The sequence below is a fragment of the Pseudonaja textilis genome, chromosome 1, assembly GCF_049901715.1.
Source record: "Pseudonaja textilis isolate UNSWEBS1 chromosome 1, rPseTex1.2, whole genome shotgun sequence".
In the NCBI taxonomy this organism is placed as follows: Eukaryota; Metazoa; Chordata; class Lepidosauria; order Squamata; family Elapidae; genus Pseudonaja; species Pseudonaja textilis.
Genome location: NC_141990.1, coordinates 142341881 through 142366686, shown reverse-complemented (window position 1 = coordinate 142366686; position 24806 = coordinate 142341881). Strand labels below are relative to the sequence as shown.

At 40.5% G+C, this 24806-nt stretch overlaps 2 protein-coding genes across 5 annotated transcripts in view; one reads left to right on the top strand and one right to left on the bottom strand.

Moving 5' to 3' along the window:
- LOC113442715 (fibrinogen-like protein 1) overlaps positions 1-11879 on the top strand; it is a 25128-nt gene extending 13249 nt beyond the window's left edge. For all 3 annotated transcript variants that reach the window (XM_087918288.1, XM_026710457.2, XM_087918280.1), the window contains exons 4-8: positions 2209-2368; positions 4672-4769; positions 5842-5930; positions 6724-6914; positions 10690-11879. In XM_087918288.1, coding sequence (XP_087774414.1) covers positions 2209-2368; positions 4672-4769; positions 5842-5930; positions 6724-6914; positions 10690-10870 — 719 coding nt within the window. In that variant the 3' untranslated portion in view covers positions 10871-11879. The remainder of the gene's footprint in view (positions 1-2208; positions 2369-4671; positions 4770-5841; positions 5931-6723; positions 6915-10689) is intronic.
- On the bottom strand, positions 10343-24806 carry THSD1 (thrombospondin type 1 domain containing 1). 2 transcript variants are annotated; one of them, XM_087918272.1, is made up of 5 exons: positions 24413-24806; positions 22284-22382; positions 20021-20971; positions 15440-15601; positions 10343-14127 (listed from the first exon to the last, which is right to left on the bottom strand). In XM_087918272.1, exons 2-5 carry the CDS (start codon positions 22339-22341, stop codon positions 12752-12754), a joined length of 2547 nt encoding a protein of 848 aa, XP_087774398.1. In that variant the 5' UTR covers positions 22342-22382; positions 24413-24806; the 3' UTR covers positions 10343-12751. The 2 variants fall into 2 exon arrangements, with proteins under 2 accessions (XP_087774398.1, XP_087774395.1); XM_087918269.1 differs by having other exon boundaries at positions 22284-22423; positions 24413-24735.

The window sequence follows — 24806 nt, the reverse complement described above, 5'->3', positions numbered from 1 at the left end:
TGGTGAGGCCAAATATAAGATCAAGAGTGGTTGGTGAATGAATGTGGATCAAGTACAAAAGGGAGAGCGACCAGTCTGAAAGAAGTATGTTGAGGTGGCTTTGACTGATAGAACGAACGAGCATCTTCTAATAACTAAAGGAATACACTATATGAAAACAAAATAAATAGTTTGAGATAAAGACTCAGTAAAGTGGTTGTTGGGTCCAGTGGATGAAATTTTCAAAAAAGGGAAGTGGAAAGTTTAGTAGGCAGTATATAGAAGCTAAGTATGGATGTGGCAGAAGGAAGAAAGGATAGAGGAATATTGTGAGTGCTCTAAATGTAAACTATATTTAGTTAGTTCTTTGCTTCCATTTGTTTATACTTTGCAAAACTTTGCTTACCTGGAAATGTAATCGTACAAGAGATGTTTATTACTGGTGGTTGCTCTGAATCTAGCAAAACTTGCCACTGAGAAGGCATGTAGAAAGACAGCTTCTTCAAATTATGTCTTGATAACTTGAGAATTTGGGGGAAATAATGCAACGATGCAATTGTTTGTTTTAGAAGGATCGTTTTTCAAAGAAGGGGTCTATCCACTTTAACATTGGCTCTATCACAGCGGAAGTATGGCTTTTGAAATCTTTCCCAAAATGGGACTGAAAAAATTCTGTGTCTCTGACCTTATTAATAAATTTAAATAACTATGACTTATCTGTGTCTACACCAGAATTAGGATTGGTATTTGAGCAAATGGGGTATACAAAACAAATTAGTGTTCGTGTTCCTCTTCCACAAAATCTAATTATTTATTTATAGCTTTTAATAAAGTATAGTCAATCTTTTTGAGAGCATGAGCTAGACTTTTAAACTGTTTCGAATTTCAGTGTCTATGGAGATTCTCCATCATCCAGGTGATGGTTGTCCCAAAGGTGCTTTTCAAAAAGCAACTGGACTTTCTTGGCTTTTTTTCCTTGAAAACTTTTCATTTCTCATCCCAGAAGCTTCTGACTGAACTGAAGAAGCTTCTTGGATGAGGAGCAAAATATTTTCAAGGAAAAAGCCAAGAAATTCCAGTTGCCTTTTGAAAAGCACCTTTGGGATGTGTTTCAGTTTTATTTGCTCAGGCGAGCAGCGGGTGGTCTGAGCAGACACTGGAAGGTTCAAAGGAATTGACTGGATGCTTTTCATCTCAAGCTTTGCTCATTCGTCACACCCATTCTTTGGGCCCCAAAGAAGGAAAAGTGACATAATGAACAAGCAGTGGTTTTCTTTCAGATGTTCTGAAAAGTAGGGATGAGATGGAGAGTCACCATAATCACCTGAGCTCTGAGTTGCTCAGCCAGGAGGATGTAGGGGTCACGTGTGACATCAAGGAGACTCAAATTTAAATCCACCCTCAGCCTTGGAAGCTCAATTGGTGATTTAAAGCCAGTCACTCTGTCCCAGCTTACTTCAGAGGGTTATTTTTATGGACCCCATCAGTAAAGAATTTCCACTAGTGGGGTCTGGGAAGAGCAGAGGCGGTATTCATCAGGTTCTGATTAGTTCAGGAGAACCGCTAGCGGAAATTTTGAGTAGTTCAGAGAACTGGCAAATACCACATCAGACTGGAGATTTTGCAATATCCTTCCCCTGCCACATCCACCAAGCCACACTCACAGAACCAGTAGTGAAAAAAATTTGAATCCCACCACTGGAAAAGAGCTTTCTCTTTGGTTTCCCCTACCCTATGGAACACTCTACAGCCTGAGATAAGGCGAGTCTTCCACTTTTCTGGCCCTCAGAAAAGCCTAGAGACCTCCTAGCTCTGCCAGTTGGCATGGGGAACCCTGGGGTGGGCGATGGTTTGAGGGCCCTTTCTCTGCCTTTTTAGACTTTCAACTCTGTTTTTAATTCTTTTTCTCTAATGCTGTCTTTTTATGTGGTTTTATGGCTTTTATTTGTAAATCGCCCACTCAGAAAGTGAAAAGGTCAGTATATGTATTTGATAAATAAATCAATAAAATGGGAGGAGGGAGTCATTACATGCCATCTTCAGCTCTTCCAGAGGAAATGGGATATTAAATAAATGCATCCACAATTTAGATCGATAGTAATAGCCTATGAATTTGGGACAATAAAGGAGTACCAAAAAAAATGTGATACTTTCCTGTTCTGTGCAGGCTTGCTGGATGTAGTTTGATCATTTGGAGCTATTGTTGTTTTGTTTTGATGCTTTGTTTAGATTGTGCAATGCTGTTTAACAGAGGAAAAAGAGAAAGTGGGTACTATAGAATTAAACCACAACAGGACAGAGAACCTTTTCTTGTGTACTGTGATATGTCAGATGGAGGCGGGTGGACGGTAATTCAACGGCGGTGCAATGGCAAAGAAAATTTCTACCGGTAAGTTTTTGAATGTAGTTAATAGCTCACCTGGAAAGACTTTACGGTTTCTTTATGTGTCATCCCAAATTAAGAAATGCCCCCACAAAGATGTGCATAACATTTGCAGACATTGTTTGCTATGAAACACACACACGCACACACGCACACACACGCACGCACACACATTTAGAAAAATATATTTCAAAATGAAATGCAAGAATACATGTCTCCCAGCTAGAATTAAGTCTTGTTCTCAATTTTTCTCCAGGATTATGGAATTCAATAGCTAAATTGTGTTGCTGTATAGTTGCAGATTTCTCTGAAAACCTGGCAAAGCTGATATTTTCTTTTGCAACATGGTAGTTCTGTAGGATTTGTGGACCAACTGTTTTCCTATGGGAAAAAAATTATTGTTTTAGCTCCTGAGCTCTGAGTTTTGGTGTTGTGTCTCTCTATCTGTATCATAATGGTTGCAATATACTGTGTACGTACTGTCCCTCCCACTTTCCTCTATTTCAGCTTCTGTAGGAGCACACATCTGTGGTTAGGGCTTTTTAGCTATGTATCTGGTTACAAAAAATGGCATTCTTTACTTTCACAACATTCAAGAAGGTTTTAAATGAAGAAAGCAGCTATACAATCAGAAATAATTTTTTTTCTCAAAGAAGCTGTTTAGATTGTTTTTTTCCAGCAAGGCACAAACAAATGCAAACATTGTAAAGTAGAAATGTGGAAGGGGGGAGGGTGGTCCCCGAAATGGATTTTATTTCACTGAATATGAAGCACAGAAAGAATAATTTTGTTGTTCCTATATCTCTGCAGTACAGGAATTCAGGAGGGAGGACAATGGACAACATTTTTTGGTCAGTGGTGGGGTTCAAAAGTTCCCACCATCGGTTCTGTGGGAGTGGTTTGGTGGGCGTGGCTGCAGGGGTGGGATCGTGTGACATGCGCAATCACGCACGTGTGCCAAACACAAGTTTTGTGCACGCGTCAAAACAGTAAAATCTAAGCTACTGCGCCTCTCAGCTGTTTAGCACAGCAATCTGCTCTGCCATGCCAAGCAGCTGAGAGGTTAAAAACGACCTAAGAGCAGGGGCAGGCAGGCAGGCCCAACCGCAGACCGTCAGAGAGACTCGGAACAAACCGAACCGGTTCTCTGCCAGCTGATCTTCGGCGCTACCAGTGCCCCAGAACTGGGACGAACCCGAAGAATACCACAACTGGTGTTCTCTCTACTGTATGTTATCTCCACCGTTAAGGATCAAGGAAATGATGATTAAAATTAGATCCAAACTTTTTTGGGGGTGGGGAACTGGAAAATAGAAATGATGGTGATGTGTAAATATCTTCAGCCATCTTAGTTTCTGCCAGTCTTCAAGCATGAAGCATTGCTTTGAGGAGAGCTGATAAGCTGTCTTTCCTCAGTATATGAAAAAGCACCCATGAAAAAGAGCCAAAGCGATGCAAGAGATAGGAAAGCAGCTCACTCCCTAATCTCTACAGGGCTGTAACAACACAAACAAGGTCCACTTTTACTATGATTTCAAATACATTGGAGCTGGACCAAAAATAATTTTGTCTTGGCTACTAAGCCCAGCCAACAGTATGAAGTCAGGCAGGCAGGCCCAAATGCAAAGCTCTTTTATAGTGTTTCACACAGTAAATATGAAAAGAAAGGAAAAAGTGAACCAGAGGGAAATGACCTTTGTTCCCCCTCCTGTTAACCCAAAATATGGATTTTTCTTGAACTTCTATGTCTGACTATCTGTTGCCATGTAAAAGGGGGGAAAATATAATAATCCACTTGTATTTGAGACTTGTACTTGAGAGCCAGTTTGGCCTAGTTATTAAGGCACCAGGCTAGAAAGCAGGGGACCGTGAGTTCTAGTTCCGCTTTAGCCATGAAAGCCAGCTAGGCCAGTCACTCCCTCTCAGCCCAACTCACCTTACAGGGTTGTTGTTATGGAGAAAGAGGCAGAGGAACGTGTCTCGGTTATGTTCACCATCCTGAGATATTTATAAAAATAATACAGCTGAGATATCAATTAATTAATTAATCAAACAAAAAATTAAAAACAAACACAATTGGAGGCTTACAGGCAATTGTCTGGTAATTAGAGGGAATGGCCTGATAACTGCCATTTTTTACAGCAAATCGTAGATAATATTCCTAAAAAAATCTCATGTACACTGTCTTGAATTCTGTCATGACAGATAGATGTGATGTAAAGATAATAATCATTAAAATATTATAATCACGTATTACTTGGCACCAAGGTGTCTCCTGAGGCTAATATGTGTACATCTCTTTGTTGCAGAGAATGGCTTGATTACAAAGAAGGTTTTGGGCAATTACAGGGCAAGGATGATGAATATTGGCTTGGTAATGATAAGATTTATGATCTTCTTTTCAATGGTAAGGATACCTACCCATTAATTTAAACACAGATAAATTAATGTTTTGTATCAGCCCATTTGTGAATGCAGCCTTTAAGATCTTCATTTCTCTTATGATAAATTCTGGAAGAGCCTATTAAGGGTAAATTAAGTATAGTAGTAGAAATACGTTTGGCCCTATAGCTTCTTCTTGCCTCCCCACAAAATAGCGAGGACACAGCGTTGGCAAATATCAAGGACAGGCAATGTGAGAATCTAGACATATTTAGGTGTGGAGATGTTGAGAACAGGAGTATAGTGTATTTCCAAGACTTGACCTGATATGGGGTATACATGGGAAGAGAGGAGGGGTGTTTATTATATGACTCCAAAGCTTTATTCAAAATCCAATGCCCATGCTTGTTTTTTTGTGATTCCAGATAATCTTATTTATGATTAAAGTGACCGGAACAGGTCTACTTTCTGTTATTGAAGAAGACTATTAATATCTTCTTAGGGGTGCAATTTATCCTTCTATGCCTAAAAATGCAGCAGTTAAAAGGCCAGAGGGATCTCAGATTGCATTACGCATGAAAGCTACCAGGATGTCAGTGGGTCTAGAAACCAAGCATTATAAATATTTCGCTTGTAAAAAAAGAGGCATGTTCAGTTTGCAAAATAGATTATGGTTGGATAAAATAACATTGTATACTACAAATATTTAAAATAATGTTATATGCAAGGTAGGCTAGGCCTGTTCTGTGCTGAAATCAAGGGCAGAGCAGGAGAACGGAGCTGGAAAGCAGGTTCGTGGATGGGGAGGGAATGGAGATTTTACAGTATCCTTCCCCTGCCACGCCCACCAAGCCACGCTACGCCCATAGAACCGGTAGTAAAAAAAATTTGAATCCCACCACTGGAACAATAAAAAAAAGTCTTGTCGGTTTACATGACACCTTAATACCATCCCTGCCCTATGGTTCTAATCCACCAAAAATAATATTTTAAAAAATGTGGTCCCTTAAGTGAAAGATTGCTCACTCTTGCGAAAATTGCAGTGAATGGTTCACTATGCCCCTTATTAGCCAAAGTTTTTTTTTTTAATACTTTAGGAGGAATTTCACTGAAAATTGACCTAATGGACTGGCAAGGAGAGAGGCGATATGCAATTTATGATGATTTCCAGATCAAGAATGAGACAGTGAGTATAGTCTGACCTTTGCGGATGAATAATTGGTCCTATAGACCTGTCAGATGAGAGCTGGCAGACACTAGAACACAATCTCATCAGCATTCCCATTAGCTAATATTGTAAATGAAATATATGACCAAAGACCTATACAAACAAACAAAAAATGAAGCAATCTCCACTCAATATGAGCTGAAAATCACGGGGTGCCGGGGAGTCTTTTAAAGAGGTTCTAGAATAGAAGTCCAGAAAATTGTAACAATGATTCTGAAGACCCCGCTAGGATTCCCGGAAGAGGGGTGAAATCCTATCACGATTTGAAAACTCTCAGAGAAGCATTCTGCTTCACCAGGGAAATGGCTCCCTCTCCCTCCATAATTACCGTCTGCCATCCCTTCCTCCTTTCAAATGCAGAATTGTCAAATTAGGGTTTGGCATTTAGAAAGCTATATTTCCAAAGGCTGAGAAGGTCAAAAGAACGTTGGTGGTGCTTGGGAGAGGTGGTCGGAGGCTAGGCGGGGGGAATGTCTGCAGGCTGTCTTCATCTGTGGGCCGTTAAAACACCGCTAGCAGGGGCTCTGTATTCAATCAGTGCCATGGTTGGGTGGGAATTATGGAATGCTCTGATCTCTGCCTAATCCATGAAAAGCTTTAACTGGGCGCTAATCAAGACTAAACCGAGCTGGCTTCCATGTGATTAGGCTCTGAGGTTTTGTGATATTTTGTGGTGGCAGCAGTCTGTGACATACGACTCGCTCCTTAATCCTGAAACTTAGTAACATGAGTTTCTGTGGCTTCCCTTCAGAACAATTACAGGCTATGGTTTGGCATTTATTCTGGGACTGCTGGGAATGCTTTGTCTGGAGGGAGCAGCTTTGAGAGCCAGTGGTCTGGATCACTCAACGGCATGCCCTTCTCTGCTCCTGACCGGGACCATGACAGGTTCCTAACGGGCAACTGCGCAGAAGAGAACAAATGTGGCTGGTGGTTTAACAGGTGAGCCAATGGGCAACGCTTTTGAAATCAAAAGAGTAGGCAGTTGAGCAGATTTGCTTTCCAAATGTCTGAATTTGGTCAGGCTTGCAACTTTTTATATGTCACACTCAGATATATCTATTGCTCGTTCTAGAGAAAAATAAATGGGATACAGAGACAGGCAAGGAAGTCCAGGTTCCCTCTTTCTCCACGGCTAGGAAGTTCACTGGGTTATCTGAGACCAAGTACGTTCACTTAGCCTAATTTATCCCTCAGGATGGGAGAGAGGATGTAAAGAGAGCCATCTTCAGTTTCCCTAAAGGGAAAGTAGACTTAAAGAGATGAACACAAATCAGTTTGCAAGCGCTAGCATTATCTCCACGTTTTCAAAGCAAAGTGGATTTCTTCTTACAATCCTGACACATATACCATCGTTCTTTGATGTTTTCCTGACGGAGGCTCATGAATTCACCAATAGAAGAGGGGATTTTATTTCAGTGTGCATTGGGCAGGCCAGGAGTGAGGCTATTTTGGGTATATTTAGAATAGGATAGGATAGGATAGGATAGGACAGGACAGGACAGGAGTAGAGTAGAGTGGAGTGGAATGGAATGGAACAGAATGGAATAGGATAGGATAGGGTAGGATAGGATAGGATAGAACAGGAGTAGAATAGAATGGAATGGAACGGAACAGGAGTAGAATAGAATAGAATAGAATAGAATAGAATAGAATAGAATAGAATAGAATAGAATAGAATAGAATAGAATAGAATAACAGAGTTGAAGGTACCTTGGAGGTCTTCTAGTCCAACCTCCCTGCTTAGGCAGGAAACGCTACACCACTTCAGACAAATGATTATCCAATTTCTTCTTTAAAAACTTCCAGTGTTGGAACATTCACAACTTCTGGAGCAGAGATTCAGCCTCTGTTGATTAGCCTCTGCTATTCAGCCGGTTCGCATCTACTCGGGCGAACCGGTAGCAAGAATTTGGCATGGGTCGCCGAACCAGTAGCAACATCTAGCTGGCCACACCCCCAACCCGGTCGCCCGGTTTCCGCTCACTCGCTTGCCCCGCCCACCCAATGCTTAATGCCCCAGTTAAAAGGAGGACTGCTCCCCCACCCTAGCCATGCATTGTCAAGCAGCCACTTGAAAACGCATGACTGTGGGCGGAGCAGCGGTCCGTTAACCTGCAAAAGTGTTCCAAGGCTGGATTCTTCATGGACACTAGAAGTATCGCTTCCCCTTGTGAGTAAAGGGCCTGGAGGGAAAGGAAAGAACGCTGGGGGTGGGGGTGGGGGGAAATCCAGCCATGGGGAAGTTTGCAGGAGCTGCAAATGCAAGTCCGTTTACCTGCAGAACTTCTCTAATGCTGGATTCACTTTCACTTCCCCTTGTGAGTAAGGTGCCTGGAGTGAGAGGGAATGAAGGCTGACAGGGGTGTGTGTGTGTGTGTGTGTGAGAGAGAGAGAGAGAGAGAGAGAGAGAGAGAGAGAGAGAGAGAAAGAAAGAAAGAAAGGAAGGAAGGAAGGAAGGAAGGAAGGAAGGAAGGAAGGAAGGAAGGAAGGAAGGAAGAAAGGAAGGAAGGAAGGAAGGAAAAATAGAGAGTATGGTGTGTGTGTGAGAGAGAGAGAGAAAGAAAGGAAGGGAGAGAAAGAGAAAGAGAAAGAGAAAGAGACAAAGAAAGAGAAAGAAATAGGAAGAAGGGAGAGAGAGAGACAGGGAAAACTCTGTGCTATTATTTTTAATTGTTCCATTATTTATCATGTGTTAATATTTTACACTGTCCCTGCACCTAGAGTGATTTTTCTGCCTTTCTTTTGCTCAGGGCTACCACATATTTTTCAGGGTTTACATGCATTCAATGTCCATAGTCCAGAGCATAAAATACACGTGTTTAACAAGAGTTGAAAGGGACCTTGGAGGTCTTCTAGTCCAACCCACAGCTCAGGCAAGAAAACTGAGGATGCCAAACTCTGAGTAGAAATCCTGGGAAAGGTGTCAGAATAATACTTAGAAGGGACCTTGGGGTGAACCCTATACCGTTTCAGAGAAATGGCTGTCCAGTCTAAAACTTCCAGTGATTGAGTACCCAGAACTTCAGGAGACAGGCAGTTCCACTGGTTAATTGTTCTCACTGTGAGAAAGTTTCTCCTTAGTTTTAGGTTGCTTCTCTCTCTGTTCAGTTTCCATCCATTGCTTCGGGTTTGCATTCTGCTTCTTTGGAAAATACATTGTCCCCCTTTCTTTGTGGCAGCCCCTTAAAAGCCTGTTGCCTATCACACTCTTGAGTAAAGCGTGGGAGCCATTTCCTCCTTTCAGTGGTCCGTGAAAGTACATCTATAGTATGCAGATAATAAAGTCAAAAAAGGTGAACAACATTTTTACAGAACTATAGATAAGTTAAGGCTGGGCGACAAGGAATGGCTGGGAGGGGAGGGGCCAGGTGAGGCAGCCCTTGATGTGAGTGACATTGAGTTGGCCACACCCACTCAGTCACATGACCACCAAGCCACACCCACCAAGTAAGCCACACCCACAGAATCGGTAGTAAAAAAGTTTGAATCCCACCACTGTTCTGGAGGCCAGTTGTTCCACTGATTAATTGTTCTACCTTAGTTCTAAGTTGCTTCTCTCCTTCCATTCGTTGCTTCTTGTCCTGCCCTCAGGTGCTTTGGAGAATAGCTTGACTCCCTCTACTTTGTGGCAGCCCCTGAGATATTGGAACGCTGCTATCATGTCTCCCCTAGTCCTTCTTTTCATCAAACTAGACATAACCAGTTCCTGCAACTGTTCTTCATATGTTTTAGCCTCCGGTCCCCTAATCATCTTTGTTGCTCTTCTCCGCACACTTTCTAGAGTCTCAACATCTTTTTTCCATCGTGGCGACCAAAACTGAATTCAGCCTTCCAAGTGTGCCCTTACCAAGACATTATAAAGTGGTATTAACACTTCAAGTGATCTTGATTCTATCCCTCTGTTTATGCAGCCTGGAACTGTGTTGGCATAGACATTTCCTTAGACATTACCCTAGGATCTTTTAGATTTTCTGGAGCGTTACGTACCTTCCTCTTGGTTATGATCTTGGTTGGTCAACCACTCCTGGGAAGAGTAACGGTGGTGATGAATTGCCTCTATTTTTACACAGTCTGCCTGGCAGCTGACTGTTAAAGAGTCCAAACTCTTTGGAAATAGTTTTGTAAGTTTTTCCAGTCTGGTGAGCACCAACAACTACTGTATATTTTAGATATCCTCATAAATCTCCTTTGTTTGACACCCTTCCACAAGGACCATTGTATATGTTTCTTTTCCAAGCCTCCATCCATCTTCTTTCCCCCATCTACAGTACCTTCTATTTAAAAGATTACCATTTACTGATGGTCATAAATGGTTTCCGAATGGAAATAGCATGAATTCAAGAAAATATATATCAGACAACAGACTAGGTAGCAGCATAAAGCAACTCATGTGGTTTTATTATAGAAAATGATCAATTTTATCTAAGAGCAACTAGCTGAAGTATAATTGTTCATATTAAACAAAATGTGTATGCTGCTTTCTTAATCTGGTGCCCTTCAGCTGGGTTGGAACACAACTCCTAGAATCCCTGGTTCCTCTCCAGCGGAACTAAAGGTCACCTGGTTGAAAGAGTTCTAACACCAATTGATCATAATGTAATATCAGGTAATAATTATGGTTTATATCATTTTATCTACTAATTTGGGCCATTCCCTGACCTTTCATTAAGATCTTGTCCTGTTTTTTTTCCCCTTCCTCTGACATATCCACAAGGTGCCATGAAGCAAATCTTAATGGACGATATTACAAGAAAGGGGCATACTCCGGTCCCTTTGATAATGGAGTGGTTTGGTCAACCTGGCGAGGCCTGTGGTATTCCCTGAAATATACAGCTATGAAAATCAGGTTCCAGTCCTTTCTGGATGGAGAGAGTGGAAATGGTGAAATCAACTGAGATTTTTTTTTCAGGCATGTTTGATAAAAGAGAAGAAGGCATGCCAAAATTACTTTATATGTGGTCCTTGGCTTGAGACTTAACATGCTGAAACAAACCTTACAGTAAGGAGCAAAATTAGATTTTGCTTTGGTTTGCCAATCATTGTATTATCCCTGTACACCAGCTGACAATGAAAAAGATGGCTTTTCCTACATACATAACCTGCCCTCAAAAATGGGCTTGGGGGAAAAAAAATTCTCTACCTTGTAGAGGGCGCGAAGGACAATCCTGCTTATTATTTACCTTTCCTTTACCAAAAAATATTCAGTTGTTGAATACAGCTTTTGCATAAACTGATATTTTTAAATTTGTTTTGGGAATTCATTTGGTCTTCCAAAAATTAACCATCTTTCAGGGAAATGCAGAAAAAGGAAATGTTGTAAGCCTTTGGGAAGAAAGGATTTTTTTATGGTACATAAAGAGAGAATGAGATCGTTTTTGTGTGCATCCCATCAGAGAGACCTAAAGAAGGGAAGGGTTTTCTGGCTGTTGTAACAGATCGAAAGAATGTTAGATTGGGAAGGCAGATTTACCTGGCATCTCATTGTCCTTTTTAAATTTGTATTTTTAAAATTGATGAGTTTTTTAAGTTGAAAAGAAGGAGATAAAAGTGAAAAGCTTGATAGCTGCCTAATTAAGTATAAAGCTAACATACATTTTCACAAGAGTTTTTTTTTTTAATTATTGTGAATAAGCACCACGCGTTTAAAGCCGTCACTTTTCCATTTATAATGTGTGAAATGTTACAACTCCATGATGGGCTAAGTGTAGCTTTGGGATGGATGTTCTCTCAGCCTTCTGGTAAAATGTGAACAATTATATTAATTCCTAATGTGTGAGAAATTATCTCGTACATTTACATCAGCCATGTTTAATGCAAGTAAACCAGCAGCAATTGCAAAAAGATGTAATCACAATTATATCATTGTCTTTCAAACAACATAAAAATAAACATTCGTTCATTGTTTATCAATGTCTAGAATTTGTCTGTTACAAAACATTAATAACATTTCTTGTTTCACATTACATTTTTTCACTTACATCTTCTGAAAGAAAAAACACTTTCTATAACTATATGCTAGTGGGAGAAACCAAGTCCAAGTGGCTTAATTTTAAGGAGTTTCTTCAACTGGAATTTATTGAAATTTGCAAATGATATGTTTCCTTGTAGGGGGAATAATCTTTTTTGAAGTGGATTCTTCTGAAGCAGAATATCGCTTTGCGACTGAATATGAAAGGATATCTAACAAGCTTGGCAAGTTTGTAATTGGAGTTGCTGTGATGCAAACAAGCGGTTAAAGAAGCACCCAGTGCTTGTCCAGTAGAATTGAATAGACCGGCTATATTCCAGCTATGCCTGCAACCCACTAACGTCTTAACTAATACCAAATGTAGACCTCCAAGTCTGATTTTATAGGCCACTGAATGCCACAGTGTAGAATGTCATAGGCATTTTCACAGTCACTTAGCAGCCATTCATGAGGAATTCTGAGGATAGTAAAGGTAACCAATTTAACATGTATTATATGCTCCAATATCATTATCCAATACTGTAAACTGTATATATAAGCATACAGGCTAACTTTGGCCTTAAAGGGTCTATTTCTGAGATAGTTTAAAGAGAGAGAGAGAGAGAGAGAGAGACTCCGTACAAGTACATATTTAGTCATTATTTTTGTGCTAGGGTATCATTTACTTTTCCCAAGTTTTGGCCTGGGAAAAGGAATGATAATGAGGCCTCCTTCCCTTCTTCAGGAGTTTTCTGTTAAAGTACACTTTGAAAGTTAATAGCTTTTGCAGTTGCTAATGCTGAAAGCCTCCCTTTTGCCCACAAGAAATTCAGCTCGCCAAATTTTCAGCAGTCAAAGTACTTATTTCACTTTCATTTAACTCAAAATATCCAGGCAGGCCGTACATTGGTTGTTCGGAGTCAATCAGAGCAAAGGAAGTGTTGTCATAGAAGTGGCATCCCGTTTCAGATGGAAAGCTTTGACATTTGCTCTTTCTATACTGTGAGGGACTCAGAGTCTCTGCTTTCTGGTGATCGTCCTTGAGAGTTAGGAAAGTAGCCTCTCTTCTCCAAGCACTGGCAGGGTTTAAAAAACGTCCGCTTCTGGTTCTCTTATGCTCTGAGTGATCGGAGCAAGACACGCAAGATCCCAGTGGACGATTGTGAACCAGATCTGGTTTCTTCTCTGGAAGTTTCTGTTTGTGAGCAATATGTCCACCCCAGCTCAATGACTCTGCAGCCAACGGGGTGCTGAGATACAGTTCAAGCTCCGTAGCGCTCTGTGCTGTATTTTTAGATTGAACGCAATGTTGTTTTTCCATAACAGGATCCCACACTTTGGCTCTGCGGTGGATGAATGACAGCTGGCTTGGCGTAAGGGTGGACATGCTTCTTTTCCGAAACGGCTTTGCTTTTCTAGTTTCATGAAAACTTGCCGTTCTTCTGAACTGTGAACTTTTTGGGTATCCTCTTTCTGTCGACTCTCCTTTGTTATCAAAATATCTGGGATGGCTTCTCCTCATTGAGGAATGAGCGGGGCTCCACACGGAATTGGGCTGCAAAAATGTATTATCCATTCTAGAACAGGGTCTCTCACCGGACAACTTTAGGTAATCGGGTGGCTGTTCTGGAAATGGTGATTTGATTCTAAACTTACTTGCAGCAGCTACCTCCTGGTTTTCTGTTTTCACTGTGTCCATGAGAGAGTTCTGAGCCACATGATACAGTTTGGTTGTTTCTGTAAGTCCTTTTTTCTTCATTTCTTTCAACTGCTGCTGGGCAAGGCGATAGCTGTAAATGGGAGGGATGATTTTTTGAGCGCTGGACTGCAAATTGTCATGAACTAATCCTCCTCCATCTTCAGGGACCGAATGAAGGCTTCTCCTGAAGTTCACGGTTATGTCAGAAGCTTCTCCTGGGGAAAAACAAGAAGTTTCTCCCTCAGAAAAGCTTTCTTGTTGACGTCTGTCTGGACAAATATCCTCTTCATCAGAATTTTTTTGGAAGCCAGATGAATGAGGAGAGTCACAGTTAACTGGATTGCTGCACTTTTGGGTTCTGCAAAGCTTTCGCCATAAGGTGATAAGGATGGTGGCAAAGATGATAGACAAGCATAATGATATCCCAGTGATAGTTATTAGATTATTGGCAGCTCTTTCTCCTTCCGTTTCAGGAGACAATGGTCTGAGGAGGCCAGTTGTGGTGACTGAAACAAAGAGCAAAGACATCAGATAATGAACAGATTATAAGTGCCAATCAACCCAACAAAACGCTTACTGTTTCTCACTCTATGGCCTTAACGAACTTTGTAAACTACTTCAGCATTGGCTTTCTGATATTACTGCATGCAAGAACTTCACTAGCTGAAATGCAATCTTTTAACAGACTGATTTCTGATGCTTGGATATATGTAGCTTTGTAGTCACTGCTTTTTACTCAGATGTGGTGTTGGTGCTGGCCCAAAATAAGTTTGGAGCCAATTTTCCCTCTTTCACAACTAAAATTTATTGCACAATTAAATCATAGTACAAATGTGTGCTATTTGCACAGAAGTGACAGCCTCATTCGAAATGGCTGATCTAGCATTCAGGAAACAAAGCATTTATTGTAAAAAAAAACAAACACCTACTTTACTGGGACATTTTGGAGCCGCTCTTTGGGTTCGTGATTTTGTGAAACATTTTTGAGATATGTAAATTAAGACTGCATAAAAGAAATACGCGTGCCATCTCAACTTAATTTGGGCCCACACCAAACAAAGAAATATTCTCTCTAAACACCAAACAAAGAAATATTCTCTCTAAAGTAGTCAAATTTGTTTTGAGACAGAGCAAGCTCTGTGTCAACCTAAATCTTTTGGCTTGACATGCTATGGGTAGCAATTCCAAATAGGGCTTATCCTGGGTTTCTTAGGAACTTTGTAATCCTGGAGATAAGGTTAAAAACTGTTAAAGACCATGTATTTGCATAGCTGTCAGTCAAGAATAATTTTATGACATCAATTGGTCAATAGGTCTACCTGTTTTAAGGATATGTATCTCAATATGTAAACAACACATGGGCAACCTTTCCCAACCTGATGCTCTCTAGATCAGAGGTGTAAAACTGGTGGCCCACGGGCCGGATGTGTCATGTGCAGGCCACGCCCACCCCAGCTCAGCAAAGGGGAAAACGATGCAATGCATCACATGACGCCATGGGTTTGATACCCTTGCTACAGATATATGGGCTTGCGATTTATAAAATTTCCAGTGCATGTACAAATATTATACCACATTTTCACTGGACTCAAGGTGGCCTTAACTGGCAGTACCCTGGGAAATGTTGATTACATGAGTACATTCAAGTGTGCCAGTCAGACACAGCTTTATACTTGGGTTTCCTTCCCTCAATCCCGCCTGCCATAAACTTCCATAGTCCCCAGACAATATATTGGGCAGAGAGATCTCTTGAACACATACAAAAATAATGCAAAGTTGTATAGACTATAGTGTTTTTGAAACATCAAGCTTACATACTGGGGCATTCTTCTAAAGAACATGGAGAAGTTTCTTGTTGCCTTCCTGGGCAACCTGGCATCATGTGGACTGGCATGAGGCATTCCCGAAAGCGCTCACGAATGCCACCTCCACAAGTGGCACTACACGAACTCCAGGCTTGCCAAGTGCTCCAGGATCCTCCTAGGAGTACATAAATTACATTACTGTAGGGAATCGTTCTTGAAAGCTATCAACCATCCTGCACAAAAAGCAAGACAGATTAATTTATTACTTCTAGAGAGCAGATGGCATTCAAATTCCTTGTGGAAATTATGTCCCCTCCCCCACAAAATACAGGTGGTCCTTGATTTACAACCACAATTGAGCCCAACATTTATGTTGTTACGCAAGACATTTGTTAAGTTTGCCCCATTTTTACGACATTTCTAGCCTTAATTGTTAAGTAAATCACTGCAGTTGTTAAATTAGTAACATGGTTATTAAGTGAACCTGGTTTCCCCATTGACTTTGCTTGTCAGAAGTTCACCAAAGGTGATCACATGACCCTGGGCCATTGCAACTATCAAATATGAGCATCTGAATTTTGATCACATGACCGTGGGGATGCTGCAGCGATCATAAGTCTCTTTTTTCAGTGCCGTTGTAACATTGAACAGTCAGTAAATGAGCTGTTAAGGATTACCTGTGGACCAATAGTGACACTTCAGTTGTTATGGGGTAGACAAAAAATATCTGAGAAATTCACCAAACTGCAAATGGTAGTAGAAGACCTGGGTTATATAAATGCCATACAGCAAGGTAACACAACTGAAGCTGATGATCCTTCAGGAAAATGCAGTTTTGTGGTGAACTTTTCCACTGACCAAAGAATAACCCAAGGCTGATTAGCAGCAAACAGCCTATATATACATATGCATATGTATTTGTTTTCTTAAGTTTTCACGGGTACTTACATGTATGGCATTCAGCTTTGTTCGGGTATTTTCCCACGTCATTGTAGTTGTGCTTTTAAAGTTGTAGCAACGTTTTGGCAGAATCTCATCTGCCATCATCAGGCTTCCAGACGGACACAATATAGAAGCCTGATGATGGCAGATGAGATTCTGCCAAAACGTTGCTACAACTTTAAAAGCACAACTACAATGAGGTGGGAAAATACCCGAACAAAGCTGAATGCCCTGCATATGTATATATCCACCACACTCTTTTCTTTTAGGCTAAAAAACTTTATGCAAAATGCAGCAAGAAAATGATTATAAATTAATCAAGCCAATAGAAGGTGTAAGATAAAGTGTATATAAATTGACCTTCTACCTTCTTCTGCGTGACATTCCATCCCTTTTTATCCTTGCAAACCATCTTTGCTTCTATCTCATCTGCACGTTGACTTTTGTTACTGAAGCATTAAGTGATTGTCACTGAGTGACAAAGATGGAGGAGTCACATGTGGTGATGGAGCAACCCTTTTTCTATGCAGTGCTTCTAGATTTAGTCCCTCAACACCTCCAGTTAAAGAAGTAACATATAAGACGTGGCAAGAGAGACTCTAGATTTGTTGGCCATCCAGAGTAGGCAATCCTGGGTAGCAGGCCCAATAAATAATTTGCTGTTTTATATATATATATTTCAATTTCACATTGGAAACACTAATGTATACAAACATGATACGAAAAATTGTGCTGCTCAAAATCTGCTCAAACATAATACTTCTCGATTACAACGATTGTCCATTAAGCAAATTCTGGCCTATATCTCCAGATAACTCCTCTATAAACAGGAAAAAAAATTTCTGAATACTTGGTAAAAAGAACAGACCTGCCTAGATTCAGATCCAATTTCATATAAATTGGAAATTAGGTGTCAAAATAGGTAAGAATCCAAGATGGGAGCAGTAAGGCTGAGCTCAAGATTTCATCCGTTAAGCTTCAAAACTTACAGAGTAGGAACAACACTTCAAAGAAGTGTTCAAAAATGTATGGTCATCCACACAGTTGGATTCCAACCTCTATTTCTCCCAAGTACTGCGGTCAAGATATATTAGCCACATACTACTAGGCTACAGGTTTCTCACCCTTCCTCTAAAAAAATCCATAAAAACAATTCAAGAAATGAAAAATAAACAACAAGCCCTATTATCTTCTGGGACTACTAGGAACAAGTGAAATGCTTCAGTCAACTTTCAGAAACCTCCGTTTGTCAGTTGCATCAAAGTTCTCCAGATTAAAAGCTCTCAGGTTAGTCACACTAGAAGAACCCAGTTAGCAAATTCCCCTATATCAAAAGTCAAGAATGCCTTCAAGGGCCCCTTTCCTCTCTATTGGGTTAGGAATGTCTTCCCTTGAACCACCTCCTTCGTCCTTCTTTCCTTCCTGGTCAATGAGCTACTGGGATGGGAGAAATCATTCTTGCAAGTGATTTGAAATAATTGATTGGGAAAGTTTTTATACCTAGGCCACCTCAAAATAGAGACAGCTATACCAGTATATTGATCACAATGGCTTGTGAAGGGGGCATAATTTTTCCCCTTGTCCACTATACTTAGTCCTCATTTCTCTATACAACAGATAAGAGGAGAGCTTGGATGGATGATGACTGAGTCAGAGAGAAGGTGCATCTCTACTGGAATTGCCAGAGGGTTCATGCTATCAGTCATGGTTCTAAGCTTTTAGTAACAGTTTCAAACAGAAAAATTAAATAGGTGGTTCATTTCTTCCTGGCATAGAAATAAATGTTTAATTTTTGTATGTTGGGATGCTGAGAAGGAGTAGAACTAACTAAAAAAAAGCCTGGCCAATTAGAGACTACAACTCCTTCATAGTTGTGGGACATTTAATAAATGAGATAATTTGCCTCAGAAATGACACCAGTATGATTTTCAATGATTTACCCTTGGAGCCTTCTCTCACAGAGAAAGTAATAAACAAAGAAAGTAATAAGCAGTCCGGTAATAAGCAGCTACCTATTCAACTGCCAGAATTATTGCCATGGTGAGACTGCCTCGTGCCCTCCCTTCCTGTAAAGGAATTTCTAATAATGCCAAGCAACAGCCCACATTTTTCCAGTTTGAACTCATTCATGTATAGCTTGAAGAGTCTCTCCAGATTAGTCCCAACACACAAGCTGAATTGGTGGGCAATGGAAACTGGAACATATGGTACTGTGTAGGAGTTTGGTTGCAGAACCCTAGCAGAGAATGCCATAATACCCTTCCTTATATCGCCCTGTCATAATATGACACTTTACAGATATGTTGGCCTGTGAATCTTGGCAGTTGTAATCCCAACGCATTTTGCAAGACACCATGTGTGATCTATCATTTCCACAATAATCTTATTCAAGGTTCATCTACTGAGTATGGGAAGAGATTCAAAATGGCTGTTAGTTAATTTCTTTCTAAGACCATGTAAGGCTACATTTTTTAAAAAAAGGATCTGTGTTGCATGTCACACAGTAATCACGATCATCACATTTCTTTGGATGTTTGTTATAATTAATTGCAAAAGAGAAAGGTATTTTCTGAGTTGGTTGAGCAAATCACTTGTATCTCACCAAAGCAACTTGGCCTGTTTCTGTGACTGGCTACTCCTTTCTTTTTTTAGCTGAGGTTTGCATCATAAAATCTGGTAGAAAATCAAAGCGGTTTGCCATGCCTTGCCCAAGGCAACCTGGAATACTTTGTGACTAATCTGGATCTGAAGCCAATGCTCACACATTCGAATTTCTGCATTATTTAAATTTACTTGATTTGCTTCATCATCACACAATATGTGTCTCCTAGAATGGGGAATATTTTTTTAAAAAAATATTTAGATAAAACCAGAGAAGAAGTATAAGTTGGAATGAGGCAAAGGACACAAATTAGATGGTTATGAGGTCTGGGTTGCAACAATCTGGACAATTATTAGGTGGCGGGGGGAAAAAAGGTAGTCCTTGACTTATAACAGTTCATTTAGTGATCAAGTTATAACAGCACTGAAAAAATGTGACTTATGACATTTTTCACAAGGCTAAACTCACTTAACAAATGTTTCACTTAGCAACAGAAATTCTGGGCTCAATTGTGACCATAAAGTTGAGGACTATCTGTATTTTCCTTTGCAACTATTTTGTGGTCTTGTGAATTTTTGCAGTTCACATCTGGTGCCTCTACTTTAGAAGCCACAGAAAAAAATTGTACAAGAAAATTTCTTTCTTTTTAAATAAGAAAGGCAAGATTTCAATAGCATAGTGCAGCACCATCTATAGAACTGCATACGTACAAAAGCTTGAATATACAGTAGAATATACTACTTAACTTGATGTTTTAAAAATTAATAAGCTATTCATTCCTTTAATAGGTATAGAAACATATAGTGCAATCCTTTCCCCTTGTCCTTTCATCCATCTAGCAAGCTTCATCCATCTAGCAGGCATAATTTTTACCACATTTAGCAGGAATCCTATCCTGTGTGTGCAACTCAGCTCTGTTGCAGGCTTATTTGTAAAAGTTGATGGATTATGCCTTTGTATTATACTCTAGTTTCCAGTCGGAATATGCATCCAAGAAGACCCTGAAATCCTTCAATTTCAAATGAGACATTTTGGAAAAGTAATACTAACCAACATTCCTTTGGATTAGTACACATTCTTTTGCCCATGGTGTGGAATTCACTTGGTTGGAAGAGCTAAATTCAAAACAGTATTTGTTTGTGCCACTGTCGAACAACGTGCAACTGAGTTCTATCTGATGGTCTTCTGGATTCAGGATGCTTTCATATAGCTTTGACACCATTTGACCCAGAGGGTTATACTTAAACACAGCAATGCGTCCAGCAGATGATATGCATGGAGGAGAAATAACAGAAGCCACAACTGATGACTCACATAGCACTTCTTCTGATATGGCTAGCTTGTATCCAAATTTGTGCACAAGATCTATAGGTCCTGATGAAGCAATGATTGAGCCTGTCTCTGCTGATTTCAGTAATACAGTGATGTATGCTTCTGGGCTAATCACATGGCAGTCTAATTTCACCCACTGCGACTCAAAGAGAGGAAGGCTTTTCCTTGTTCTCAGGCCCAGTGTCTCATTTGAGATCAATGTCCTTAGTTCGTATAGGTTGCTGGTTAGAATTGCATCCAGAGAAATCACTGTTTTATTTATGGGACATAAATACTCATTAGTAAATAGCCCGAGTTGAAGGGAATTCACTTGACCCTCTAACGTCCTCCTCAAATCAAAGTCAAATATAGGCCATTTCACGCTGAGTAGAAGACTTTCTCCGTTCTGTTGGGAATGGAGCCCTCCGATGTTTTCAGAAGCCAACTTCAACCAGTAATTCCCAGCATTCTTAAAGTAGGAACACTCAAAATCAATCACACCTTGATGCTGGTCTTCTGGAAGCTGTTTTTGGGCAACAATTTGGTTGCTGCTGGCCTCCATGAGTAGAACAGAAGTGTTTTTCAGTGTGTCGTTAGCATAATAATAATTCTGAAAACTAACAGATACTGTAACATTGCTTAAAGCTATATGAGTCTGTTGGTCCAAGAGAAGTTTGATTGCTCCAAGAACTGGGGAAAAAAGAGAATTTGATAGCGCAGTTAATGAGAAGAGCATGAAGAAGTAGAAGTTACATGCTTTTTAGGGAATTTAACCAAGTATAGCACTCCACCTAAGTCCTAAGGCATGACAATTTTCAACATCCCTGAAAAGTATACTCTGTGGAAAGGGATGTTAGAATTATATCTCTAAAGGTTGCTGCTACCTACCTTAATCTACATAACACATGGTTCACAACTATTATCTGCTTAATTTACAATCCCTTAATTTACAATTAATTTACAATTAATTTAATCAGGGGGTTGGACTAGAAGACCTCAAAGGTCCCTTCCAACTCTGTCATTCTGTTTTAATCTAAATTTAATGTAATTTAATACCAATGTTCTTATTCAGAACGGGTGAAAGATTCAAAAAGCCCAGTTGTTTTTCAAAATAGTAATTCTGTCCAAACTGTATGCATATGTACAATTGCTGAGTTATACAACAATCAAGTTTCAGTAATGATCTTGCACTTATAATGTGCTAGGTCCATTAATTCTCTTATTCTTAGCTGTTTTTAATAAAAGTAAGTACATCTGTTAACCACAAGCAAGAAACCCCCACTGTTTCCACTCTTCCCTCCTAAATCTTCTCTCCCTTACCATTCTTACAAACAAATAATTTTAAAGCTGCTACATCATACAATGTAACAGAGCACAACTACATTGGACAAACCTACCTCCACTACTTTTGATTCCCTGTCCCATACCGGATTTCAATTTTTTAGAAAGAACATCTGTTTTTCTAGAAAGTTAAACATTTAAAACCATTAACTACCTAAAATTAAAGCTAATAGCTACAACTTTAAATAGTTCCCTTGATATTTGAAAAAAAAAACACTTAAAACTGTTTAGTACTGTATGTAGCAAGACTTGCTGCTTGGTTCAATTCAATGATGGCCGATGTTGTTGCTGTTAAGTCTAAAATTCATTAAGAAATGTGATTTTGGATCCATGAATTGTCTGCTTCCCCACCATCCAAAACCACCATTGAGGGAGGGTCATTTTTTTTACAGAAAGTTCACCGTTCATATATGGAAGGCAGGGCAGAGAAAACAGAGAAGGTAATAGGCTAGTCTGCTTGCTCCAGTCTTCCTCCAGGTGTGTAGAGTTATAGGAAAGGAAAATAACTCAAGTTTCCTCAAGTACCTACTGAACTTCTTCCAACTTAGTGCTTTTTATTAGACATCAAGGAACGATGGGATTTGCCAGTCCATCCATCTGGACATCACATTTCAAAATGACAAGAGTGATGTATCCCCAGCTAATTTTACCAAATACTCACCATAGTCACAGAGCAAAACTAGAAGTAGGTTTGGAAAAATGTTCAACTTCTGTTTCATCCTGATCTGGTGATCTCCCAACTCCTTTTATTCTTCATGTCCTATTCCAGCCCAAAATAAAGTTCAGTTCTTATACATTTCTCTGAAATAAAAAGCCATGGAAATAAAAAAAAAAGTGACACCTATTAGCCCTTGGAGGACCTGCAGTCCTAATTCTTAGACTTTCCAAAGTATCACTTTCCCTTGAAGTTGTATTTTCAATCTAATGTCCATCATCTTCATCCAGAATAGTCTGTGGTCTCAGTGGCTGGAGCATCAGCCTCTACCATATAGCTATCATTGAGACTTTTATGCAAATAAGAAACTAAGAACTGCAAAGAAAACCTCTGGGAACCGGACATTTTAAACTGGAGCTTCTTTATACTTAATTAAGTTGTGCAAAAGCTACTGGTAACTAAATGAATTCAGGATCTCAGCAACAATACACCTGGATATGTAGGTTGGACTAGCCTGGACTAGATACAGATTGTGTTGCCATAACATAGCAAAAGCATCCAAAAAGGTGCCTTGGCATCATAAGCATTTCAAATGCTCTTACACTGCATGCAATGCCATTGTTTTAGAATAGAAATACACCTGCAAAAAAAGTGGTTTCTGTATCCCATTAGAAGTCCCACTGTCCATGAACAATCCATGCCTCTAGCAGACTGGACTCTGCCTGTGTATTTAAACAAAGGATCTGTGTCACTGCCAAATTGTAAATTATATGCATGCACAATTCCATTTCAGAACACAAAGCTGAGCCAGTCCCTTTAACATACTTTCAGTACTGACTATAACATATTACTCTCTGTGTTTATGACAGACCTTTAAAGTTATTTCAACTTTTTATGATCAGTTGATTTTCCCATTGCAGAGTTGCTTTCTAATATTTTCTGCTATTAGCCTGGGGGATCTGGATTTCAATTACCGGTACATACTTCATTAGTTTGCACAGAAATTATTGGATAGCTCAGAAGTTCAGTGGAAGAAGGAGAGAGAAAAAAAGGGTGGAGAGAGTATTTGAGCAATCGCTAAGATAGAAATCCAAAAATCATGTTGGGACAAGAAATAAAGACTTCATGTTTAACTGCAAATGGCCAGATTTTACTGAACTGATCAACTCCAGAGCAGAAACAGATCGGTACACAAAAGAATCACAAACCTTTTAAAACCTGTACAAGTAGTCCTCAACTTGCAACAGTTCATTTAGTGACTGTTCAAAGTTACAACAGCACTGAAAAAGTTATACCCAGTTTTCAAAGTTACAACCTTTGCAGCATCCCCACAATCACGTGATCAAAACTCAGATGCTTGACAGACTGGTTCATATTTATGATGGTTGCAGTGTCCCAGTGGGGTCATGCAATCACTTTTTGTGACCTTCTGACAAGCAAAGTCAATGGGAGTAGCCAGATTTACTTAACAACCGGGTTAGTAACTTATCAACCGCAGCAGTTGACTTGACCACCATGGCAAGAAAAGTCGTAAAATGGGGCATTAAATTAAGTTAACACAGTTCTTACTCACCAACATAAACGTTGGGCTCCATTGTAGTTGTAAGTGAAAGACTACCCGTACTTTTGAAAAAGCATGAGCAAAAAAAAAAAATGTTCTATGTGTGCCAGCCTCCTTGAATTTATTTTACAAAAAAGCAGCATCTACATAGTTTTCAAAAATAAAGATGTTCTTATTGCAAGCAACAGGGTACAGGTGGTCCTCAACTTATGACCACAGTGAAGCCCCAAATTTCTGTCCCTAGATGAGGCAGCTGCTAAGTGAATTTTGCCTCATTTTCTTGTTAAGCGAATCACTACAGTTGCTCCATCATGGTAGTAAGTCGAGGACTACCTGCATTCCCAAAGCAACTCACTTCGTAAGAAAAATAACCTCCCACCGTCCCACAAATATATAGTGCATTTTCCTTCTTCGCCGACCCATTACTCAGCGCCTAACTACTGCTTCAAAAGCGCGCTGGGGCAACTGCGGAACAAGAGGCGGCGCGGGAGGAAAACAGGCGAGCGCACCGAGGGAGTGCGGTGGCCGTATCCTCGGCTGCGCGCCCTGGCAGCGCAAGCGATCCAGTTCCGACCTTGATCCTCGAAGGGGATCTCTCCAGTTTGCTCGAGGAAGGAGCTCTTCGGCGAGGCGTCAGGTGAAGAAGCTGAGGAGCAAAAGCCGCGGGGGCGCCAACAGCTGGCTTCGCCGCCGACCTCTCGCCCGTTTCTCCCCACGTTGGGGGCTCATGTCTGGAGCGGGAGCACCGCGGAGACTTCTCCTCCTCGGCTATCGGAGGAGACGCGCCCGAGCTGGAGCAGAGAGAGATGCGCCTCTGGCCTCGGGCGTGGCGCAAAAAGAGAGAGAGAGAGAGAGACGGGAAGCGGACAGGCTGGCTGGCCCGCCCCACTGGAAAGCGCTGGCGCAGCCGCCGAGCCCAGCCGGGTCTGGAAAGAAACGCGTCCCGCCGCCTCTCACCGCGCCCTTCT